At 34.2% G+C, this 10,970-nt stretch overlaps 1 protein-coding gene across 4 annotated transcripts in view; it reads right to left on the bottom strand.

Annotated features, from left to right (window-relative positions):
• The window catches only part of RALGPS2 (Ral GEF with PH domain and SH3 binding motif 2), a 166,794-nt gene that overhangs the window by 66,868 nt on the left and 88,956 nt on the right, over positions 1 to 10,970 (bottom strand). For all 4 annotated transcript variants that reach the window (XM_036833986.1, XM_036833743.1, XM_036833827.1 and 1 more), the window contains one exon: positions 7,018 to 7,144. In XM_036833986.1, coding sequence (XP_036689881.1) covers positions 7,018 to 7,144 — 127 coding nt within the window. The remainder of the gene's footprint in view (positions 1 to 7,017; positions 7,145 to 10,970) is intronic.

Raw genomic sequence — 10,970 nt, 5'->3', positions numbered from 1 at the left:
ACCTTCAGTAAGATTGAGCTATAACCTTGCAGCTGGTTTATAGAAGGATTATTTATGCTTAGTTATTTTTAATAAATGAAATGAAGCTTATCCTAAAAATGACTTAGACTCTATTCTCCACTCAATGGGATACAATCAATGTCAAGGAAACTTGGCATCTCTGAAGTAGACTTTTAAAACATGAGATATTGGATAAGGCCACTATTAGAAACCATCCTGAAATTTAGTAGATATGAACTAACAAGCTCATCCTCAGGCTCCAAGCCTGGTTGAGTAAAAAGATCAAATTTTCAGTCTAATATTCACTTGACTCTATGAGTCATGATACAGGAGTGCTAATTCTTCTAGCATTATATTTCTTAGGACTCCTACTGGTAATAATATAATAAGCCTGTAAAAACTTCCACAATCATGAAAATGTTTCAAATTACTTGTAAACCTTTACTAATGTGATATGATTTTTATATACTTAAATTAATCAATGGTAAGTTAAAAATTATTGCATCCTAACAATTTTTTAGTCTTTTATTTTAGTGTCTGAGAAAATAACTAAGTAAGAAAAGAATGACTCCACTTACGATGATGCCATGACCCCTCCTCAAAAAAGCCATCTAAAAATAAGCTCAGTTTTCAATTTTATCAGTGGGGTCAATAGTTATTACATCGTAATTCTATAGATAATTACAGGAAAGACTGAAGAATGAACTCAAAATTAAAACTAAAGACAGATTTCCAAAATATTAATATAATTCCACAATGCTTTCTTTGAACTATAAATGAAATGGTTATAATGCATATCTTTATAGCAAGTGAATTTAACCTCCCTTGTCCCAGTTTCTTCACTTATAATATATGAATAATATCACATATCTTATAAATTGTTGTTAAGAATTAGATAATTTATGTAAAGTATACAGTCAGTGTTAGGCACAGAGGATTAAGTTGCAAATAAATGTTACTTATTAAGATTTTTATTATTAGTCTCCTGTTAAGGTTTGCTAAAAAATTTACAAAATGCATTACTGAAATATCAGCTGTTGGAAACACTACTGGCAAAGCTGTTGGAACTGGGGGAACCTGATTCTGTTTATGATTAAAATGCAGATCTGTATAGCTTCTACACATGATATTTTTTAAAGATATAAGGCTCTTAAGAGAAAAACTATGAAAATGAGAAAGAAATCAATGTAACCCCATCCCCAGCCCTTTTGTATCACAAGTCTTTGAGTGGTCTAAAGTAAACTTCAGAAAATATACCATTAAAGAATGTTAGAAGAATTTTAAATATATAAAAAAGAATGAGGGTAAAAGGGGATATAAATGAGGTAATGGAAAATGGGAATGTAATTTTGGCTAAAGAGAAAGCTAGGGCTAGCTGCCATTTGGTCAGAGCTCATTCTCAAGATTCAAAAGAAAATGACTGAACATGCTTTATTGCTGTTTTAGAATTCAATATGTAATCTTAATGAGAAGAATAAGGTAAAGTAATCCATGGTGTGTATTATATACAAATTAAACCAAAGAAAGGAAAATGGAATAAAACTCTTAAAATATGAAAAGCCAATGACATTTTTTGACTATTAGGCATTTTTGAGATCAGTGTCAGAGACTTCTATACATTTAACCAAGTAAAATTCTACCAAAGGGGCAGGAAAACAATCTCATTAATTCCCAGAGAGCTGCAGAAAGCTTTGGACTTTGTTGAAATTATCTGAATAGAAATGTGAATAAAAAGCTACTATTTTTGAAAATATTTATACACAGATTAGCAAAAATTTCTCAAACTATCGTAAAACTAAAGAACTATATTCTACTAAGAGATCAACATAGGTTAAAAACTAGTGAAACATAAAAGAGGATCAGATAAAATCTGAATGGTCTTGTAAGTTTAGGCATGTTTTAAACATCTCATTAGCTGTGATGAGGACACCACTATCAAGGCCTGGTAATGTTATGTACCTCTTCCATGACACAGGATATAGGAGAGATTATTCACAAGGTAATGACATCAACTTGAGCCTTTGGTATTAAAGAGATGTTAAGTTCCACAAAGGAAGGAACAAAGTCCATTTCGATCCCTGCTCTACATCTATCACCAAGAATAGTGCTAAGCAAACACTGGATGGCCAGCTGACGCACCAAAAGAAAACTGGGGGTGGGTAGGGAGTTGTATACAAAAGTGCACACAAATAAATGTATTTAAAACAAATGAAGTTGCTGGAACAATGGGAAGAGCCAGAAAGGGATCATTTAATTAATTAAGTCAGCCAATAAGTGTTAAATACTAAGTGCCCGCTTTTATTCTAGATGTTAAACATAGAGCCCTGGACCAAGACAAATTCAGGGCTTATACACTGCTGAGGGAAAGAGATTAATGAAAACAAAATGGTGCTTGTCAGAGGACAGGGGATGAGAGGGGCACTATATCCCATATTACAGATGGATATAAGGACAGCTTTTCTCTTCTTAAAAAAAAAAAAAAAAAAAAGGCCTATTATGAAAATCTTTAAGTTGGGGCAGGGGACTTTCTCTACAAGAGACAGAGTCATACGTAGACACATCAAAACAGTGTACTCATGTCCTACAGAAGGGCAGGAGAGTTTAAAAAAACTTCTCTGTAACATTCTGCTTCTACTTAATAGAAAGCAATGTATAGAACTGCAACAACTTATTTCCATAGTTTTAAAAACATATGCTTTCCTTCTCAGAAAACCACCTAAGCTGGTTGAGCTACTGCATCTTCCCAAAATTACATAAATAAAGTAGAAATGAGGTTAGAAAATGCACATGAAAGAATATTTATCATGTTTCATACAACTGAATTATTTTTGCACAATGTTCTTTTTCTCTCTCTCCAGCAAAGCAAAACTTCCCATGCCAAATTCTTCAATAAGCTCCTTAAGATTGTTCTCCAATGACAAGAACAAATGAGTGCTGTTAATGATTTTCAGATTTAAAGCAATAATTCTCATATAAAACAATTTTTTCCTTGAGATTTGCCAAACTATTTCTCTCCAGAAAAACTGTATCCTTAGTCTAAGAACTTTTCACTATATTGTCCAGGCTGACTAATTTTTACCTTGAATGCAAACCAACAGAAGAGACAATTTTTCAAGGGATGATGAGCTGAAAGCCAAGAAAACATTTTCTACTTCTTATAATTTAATCCACATTGAATTATAAATAAACCTGGCAGTATCAAAATAAGAGTTTCGTCAGCATACAAACCTCCATATTCCTTTTTAAGCTTCACAAAGAATGGCTGGTTCTGATCATAATTCTTAGGGGCAAAAGCACCATTAGTTTGGATCACGTCTCTCATGTTAAGAAATAGATAATTAGCCTTCACCTTTTCTCTGTGCACTGTAGATAGATTCTTTTGGTTGATACATTTGTTCCAAAAGAACCTTTGCAGACATAATGGATAAAGGGTAGCATTATGCAAATTCTGTATATTTGAAGAGAGATAGTTAAATAGAAGCTACCAATATGAATAATGAGCATTATCTTTCAAATGTCTTTGGGACAGGTTCTCTCCTATCAAATGTACAGCATCTTGTAAATGTTGACATTTTTGGCATCTATCTGCACTGGGCCTAGTTTAATATGACTGGGAAAAAATTCTGAAATAAGGAAAAGTTAAATTTAAAAACCACAATCCTAATTCATTTTAAATTAGAACAAAATATGAACAATGTAAATATTAACAGGATATAAACTATTGTAAAATCTTCATTCTTCAACACACTTCGGTATTGAAGATTAGGAATGAGAACATGAACCAGCTTCTATGACATAAATAAATCAAGCAGTCAAAAAGTTGTATGAAGTTGAAAATGCTTCACATTTTCTTAGGAAAAGCATGTATGTTTTGATAGATGGAATGAATACATTTAATCTCAAACTTTGCGATAAAACGAAACTGTCACTACATTAAAAAGACGATTTTCATGCTGGAAATGAACTAAACTAAGTCACAATAACTTGTCTGACAAACGTTTCAGTGTTTCACTTCCCCTTCCCAAGTCTACCAAATGTTTGTGTCAAATGTTCCACAATCATCTCACATTCTCAGATGCTTCTTCACAAACTGGTATAGGGATGAATAATTATATGAAGAATCCAATGTATAAAATTATGTAGATGCTAAAGTGTATGTTCTCTATTTTAACTTAAGTTTTTGCCATTCCCCCCACCCCTTTTGGCTTCTAATTCTTGAATAACCCTCAGAAACGTGCATCTTGCTTCAACAGAGAATATAAGAAGTGGAGGAGGGGAAATCCAGTAAAAAAAACAAAAACAAAAACCCCAGGTTTCTAGGGTGGTGGAGCAGTGCAGATAATGCAACACTGTGATCACTAGTAGACTAAGCCAGGAAATAAGAGGGGGATCAGGTATGGAAGAAGGGGGAAAATGATGAATTTACTTCTGAACATGCTAATTTAAGAGTTACCCATACATATCTCATTCAATCAGTATTTGAGTATTTGAGTACCTAAAATGTTACCAGGCTGCAGGAATTACAAAGACAATTAGATGTACAGGTCTAGTCTAAGATTTGGGAGTCATCAGGCGATATACAGAAAAAAACTGCATGAGACTACTCCAAGTGAGCGTATAGAGGAAGAAAAGAAGTGGACTGAGACCTTTATAAGAACAGATTTAAGAGAAAGGCAGAGAAAGAGAAGTCGATAAAACAAAAGCCAGAAATGTAGAAGGCAAATCAAGAAAGACTGGTGCTACAAGTGGAGAATTTCAATAAGCAGACATAACTAGCATCAACCTCTCACAAAATTACAGGTAATAGTGAGAAGGGAGATTCTGGGTCATGAGAATATATAAAGTGTAAAAGAACTGAATTGAGGAGTCAATGGAGACCAAACTGAAGACACAGAAAAGATCATGGTTCTATTATTTTCTCCAAACCAACTTCTGCACCTCAATATTTGCCTCATTTGCTTTAACCCACAGGAACAATTACTCTGTTTTAGGTACCAGTGCTGGGAGAAAACAGGTATATTCTTTAATGGAAAACCTTTCCAGATCCCACTATTTCAATGATTTCCCACCCGCCCCTGTACGTGCATGAGAGTATGCTTATGTGCACATGCACAGACGACTTCAAATCTTGTACTGAAGTCTCCACTGTGAATAAATATAAAACAAAGACCTCTGAACTAGACATCAGAGCACAAGGATTTACACTGTCATTTTCTCATTTTCAACAGGGAATAATCTCTTTTCCTAAAAAATACAAATTATGAAATTTGAGAAAAACATTTCGATGAGAAAAAAATACAATCATAGAATCAGTAAATTTTAGAATGAGAGTTTAGCAGCTATAATTGGAAAGATGCTAGATCAGAACTTCAGATCTGTCACTAACTAGGTTTTAGGATTATGAGCCAGCTCTTTTACCTTTCTGGACTTCGGTTTTCTCAATTGTAATATAAGTGAATTAGATACAAGAGACCACTGTGGTCCCAGCCAGCCTTAAGAAGAACATGATTCTGGTCCTATGTGTGCTATTTCTAGGTAAAGAAAACAAGGCTTAAAGAAGACAATACAATGACTTGAAAAGTTAGTATGGTAGAGCCATTTTGGAATTTATGGTTCCCAGTTCTCAGTCTAATGTTCTTTATGCTATAAAAAGTTTATGTTTTTATGGAGTATGAAGATATTGATGACTTTTTAAAATCCTCTATTCTTCCTCTCCCCAAATTACATCTTTCAAGAATGGGCACAGCCAAGGTGACAAGTGGTAAAAAAGTGGAGCACATGCAGAATATCTTTCCTAATATCCAGCTTACAGCCTCTCTCACTGAGTCATGCTTATTATGGCCCTGAACTATTTATCAAAGAAACAGACAAATGGTATGTAGTGGCCACTATCTATACAATGCATAGGAGTATTCTGCCTTCAACACAGGGTGTACAACATTCCCCATTCCCACTGGAATTCTAGAATGTCCCACAATGGTCTAATGAGTTCAAGTCTTCTCTGACAAACTAAGGCTGATGCCGTAGAGCAGCTGAATGACAGTGTTACCAACTGTCTTTGTCTCTACTTTGTGTTCCGGTCACTGGTATTGTAAAGACTTCAAAGTTTACACTGTAGAGTCTCCTAAACAAGTAACAGGTTTTTCCATTATTTTCAAAAATAGTTATGGTGAAATCCAGTATGAGTCGTTACATAAAAGACAAAGTGGAGATAGGGGAGCAAAGGGGATACTGGGACAAAGCAAATGTTATCATTTGATTACTCTCTACATGGGATCAAACCAATTTATTTTAATGCATATACTAGGTATATATAATATAAAGTATTTTCTGTATTTAAATTTACATATACATTTAAAAAGGCATAGTTTCAGTCTTTTTTATTCAAATACCTAATAAGGCATTACTATTCATATTTTGTTGAACATAATCTTATAATGTTATTAGGTTCAATATTTCTTGGAATTCATCAACACTGTAAAATATACAGTAAAGAGATACATTCTTAGGCAAATAATATGTCAAATACAGATTTGTCTGTCTCAGCACTGAGCTAAATTTCCATAGCTAAACGGCTAATTTCTTCCAGGAAAACAGTAACACCAATATTCATTGAGACTGCTTTTCACAATTCACTGTAAAATATCTGCCAACTACATAAAGCAAGAACTCACGATGTTGAAAATAAATTCATTAAATCTTTTGATCAATTTCTTTAGTTAATGTTAAATATTTTTACAGCATTAAACTTCACTGCAAACTACTGGTTCATTCTTTAAAAGCATTACTAAAATAGGTAAAACATATTGCTTTACCGTATGGTCCATCTCTAAGAAGAAATGAAAATACACTCCAGGTAATAAGCTAACACATTCCTCTAGTCTATTTTTTCAACTTAACAATCCTTTAATTTCTTTAAAGGATACACAAACTTTTAAAATATATTGAATTTTATATAAACTACTGATTAAGGCAGAGCAACAACCAGGCATAATGAACACACATGATGTAACTCACCTAAATAGGGAATGCAAGGTGTCATCTTTAAGCTACTTATATAGTCTCTGAGTCTTTTGTAGTTATCTTCTTTACTCATTACATATTCTAATTTTTCAAAGGTAGTTTTGTCTTTTCGACTTAATAACTAAAAAACAAACAGAAAAGCCTAAGTTATTTCCGAATCCAATTTTATTATAGCAAAGACTTGGAGTTATATTTACTATAAATTTGAATTTTAATTTCAAAGTTATATCTTCTTTAATTATATTTTGGTAGTATATAAATAAAACAAAATCAAACATGTCTATTCATATAATAAACCCAAATTCATTATTTTTAAAATACAATATACTTTGTATGTACATAAAATAATTAACTTACTAAGTAGTAAATTATAATACATTATTTCTTGTCTTGTCTTTACTATTTTAAATGGCTAAACAATTTTTATTAATCATTTCCCTAATTTAAAATAATTATGTATTCATATTCAGCTCAAATCCCCAAATATTTTCATGCATTGTCCCCTGCCTCTTCAAAGATAAAGATAATTCTTACATAATCATTAAGAAATAAATACTGCATTTCATAATTTAAGTAATAATTTTCCTTGATAAATCTAATCATGGCTAGTCCTACCAGTAACTATGAAACTATGATTTAGGGCTTCCCTGGTGGCACGGTGGTTAAGAATCTGCCTGCCAATGCAGGGGACACGGGTTCGAGCCCTGGTCCGAGAAGATCCCACATACCGCGGAGCAACTAAGCCCGTGAGCCACAACTACTGAGCCTGTGTGCCACAACTACTGAGCCCATGTGCCACAACTACTGAGCCTGTGCTCTAGAGCCCGTGCTCTGCAACAAGAGAAGCCACAGCATGAGAAGCCCGTGCACCGCAATGAAGAGTAGCCCTCGCTCTCCGAAACTAGAGAAAGCCCACGCACAGCAACGAAGACCCAATGCAGACAAAAATAAATAAATAAAATAAATAAATTAAAAAAAGAAAAACAACTATGATTTACATGTTTGGATTTTTGACAAGACATTTTTTTCTTTGATCCCTTTGATCAGTGCTATATTGCACACAGTTGATCAATCAACTGCAGCTGTTTTAGGAGGCTTGAGGAGGAGATTTGTAGTGGGTGCCCTTTGAGAAAAAATGGAGCTATCAAGGGGAATAAAAGAACAAGCAGGGTCAGTCACCCAAAAGGCATTAACTAAAAGATTCAGAAAATATGTATTTTTAAGTATTCCAAAGACTCTGGAAAAAATTTTTTCTCTTTAAATATGTGAAGTTACTATTTCATTATGATGTAATCAGATTTCACTTTGTATCATAAAATATTTATGTTATTTTATAGTAGGCAAAACACTTCCACCAATAAAATTCTAATTCTCCTATGAGGTTAACAGAAAAGTCAGAGGATTGATTTAAAGTTGAGGTGACTGAGATTCAAAGGAGAAGCAGAACATATCAACACTCATCAGTCATCCACTCACAAAGACTAGGTCCTGTTTTTCAGGGTCTCAGTCTGGTCCTGGAGACAGAAAATTCTAACACCTGGTCTTTCTAGTATTACAAGCAGTACAGTTGGAATTGATGTTGGAATCTATTTTTCACAGGCTCCAAGATGCAGATTATCGTTGGATAATCTTTATCAAAAAAATGTCTGACCCATATCCCTCTCTCTTTAAAACACAAGAGTTCAAGGAGTTCTTTGCTTGAATGTTTTAGATAGATTTTCCAGGGTCTGAAACACTGGTTTCACAACTTTCTGTGGCCCAGCTTCAACACACTTGATCGGCATTTTCAAGATTAGGTGCAACTCTCTGCTGAGTGACCTGTAAATCCAAACATCCTTTTCTCTCCCACATAACAAAGCATTTAAATATGCAAAATATACTGACATGACATAGCAGGGATAAAAAGAAACTTATTCTTTTTTTCCAAAGTCAATCATTCTAAAACTCTCGTACAGTATCAGGAGAAACAAATTACTTGGAACTCATAACTGCTCTTGACACATCTGAAACACAAAACTAAAGAACCACACAATCTAATATGTATAAAAATAACTTATATTTTGGAATTTTCATAACAAATTAATAACCAGATTGAAAGGATTCAATATGGGGTGGCATAGCAGAGACTTGTTTTCAGAAGACTATTTTAAAAGGTTGTGGTAAAATATACATAATGTTTACCATTTTAACCATTTTGAAGTGTACAGTTTAGTAGCATTATCGGCCAATCACTGCAACCATCCAAGGCCAGAACTCTTTTCATCTTCCCAAACCGGAACTCCATACCCATTAAAGAGTAGCTCCCCACTTCTTGCTCCTCCCAGTCCCTGGTAACCACCTTCTACTTTCTGTCTCGACCAATTTGACTACTCTTGGTACCTTTTATATATGGAATCATTCAGTATTTGTCCTATTGTGTCTAGCTCATTTCATTTAGTATAATATCATCAAGATTTATCCACGGTGCAGCATGTGTCAGAATTTCATTCCTTTTTAAGGCTGAATAATATTTCATGGTATGTTTATACCACATTTTGTACATCCATTTACCCGTTGTTGGACATTTGGATTGTTCATACCTTTTGGTTATGGTTAATCATGCTGCTTTGAACACTGGTGTAAAAATATCTGTTTGAATCCCCACTTTCAATTCTTTTGGGTATACACCCAGAAGTGGAATTGATGGATAAATGGTAACTCTATGTAATTCTAATTTTTTGAGGATAAATCCTATTATTTCTAATCATTTTTTTCTGACCGTGCTGGCTAAGATCTCTATGTTGAATAGAAACGGTGAAAATGGGCATCCTTTTCCTTGATGTTAAAGCGAACATTGCTAATATTTCCCCCACTTAGGATTTTTTCTGGTACATTCCCTTTATCGGTTTTAAAGAAAACCCCAAACACTCTCATTTCTTCATTCATATGATCTTTATTATCTTCTAACTTGACCCGATGCGCTACCCCTCCCAATTCTTTCCAACCGTACCCTCTAGGACTCAGGGTCCATCCTCTGCAAAAGCCCCATCTTTGACCTTTTCTTGAAGCATTCTCTTTCTTTTCTTACAAACGTTGTAACATCAGTCTGGAGTTCAGTTAGGTGCCGTTCTTCCTCCTTTCTCTTCACAATTCCTTCCAGCTTATTATCACACTATCCTCCCCAAAATCTTCCAGCTTCTAATTAGAAGCACTAGATCAGTGCTGTCCAATCAAATTTTGTGTGATGATGGAAATGTTCTACGTCTGTGCTGTCCATACAATAGCCACTAGCCACATGTGACTAGAGCATTTGTAACATGGCAAGTAAGACTAAGGAACTGAACTTCAAATTTTATTTAATCCTAAGGATTTAAATTTAATAGCCACATGTGGCTAGTGGCTATAGTACTTGACAAAAGAACACTAGATTACAACACTTATATTACAGTCATTAATAGAGCTACAAGTCATTTTCCCATCATTAAGATTTTAGTAGCTGGAGAAAAAGAGTCTATGAACCAATATTATTCTTATATCCTGATGATTGCAGTCTTCATAGACGATACTCCAAATACCCTGGTTTCTAAGTTTCTTCACTCCTCTTTGAATCATCTTATCGTCCACCACTCAGCCTCCACTCCCTAGGACATCCTGAACCCAAAAAATATTTGAGGGTACCAGGATATACACCAGTTACCATACTACCTTTTCATTGTTCATTATCTCTTTCCTTTTACTTGGGTTAAACTCCTCATCTATCACTAAAACAACTTTTACATTTGCCTACTTTATCTCTTATACTATCCTTGACCCCTCTGTGGTACAAACAAGCCTAAAAAAATTCCATCTCTGCTTAAATACAATTATCTGCACGTCTTCAGGTTAATGCTGAACACCTGAACCTGGCTGGAGACTACATAACTTTGCTGACTGGTTTCACTCTAAGTTCATGACCAAAAATCTCAAGT

This window comes from Balaenoptera musculus, chromosome 1, assembly GCF_009873245.2.
Source record: "Balaenoptera musculus isolate JJ_BM4_2016_0621 chromosome 1, mBalMus1.pri.v3, whole genome shotgun sequence".
NCBI lineage: Eukaryota > Metazoa > Chordata > Mammalia > Artiodactyla > Balaenopteridae > Balaenoptera > Balaenoptera musculus.
Note: the sequence above shows the minus strand (reverse complement) of the source record. Positions and strands in the feature narration are given on the sequence as shown.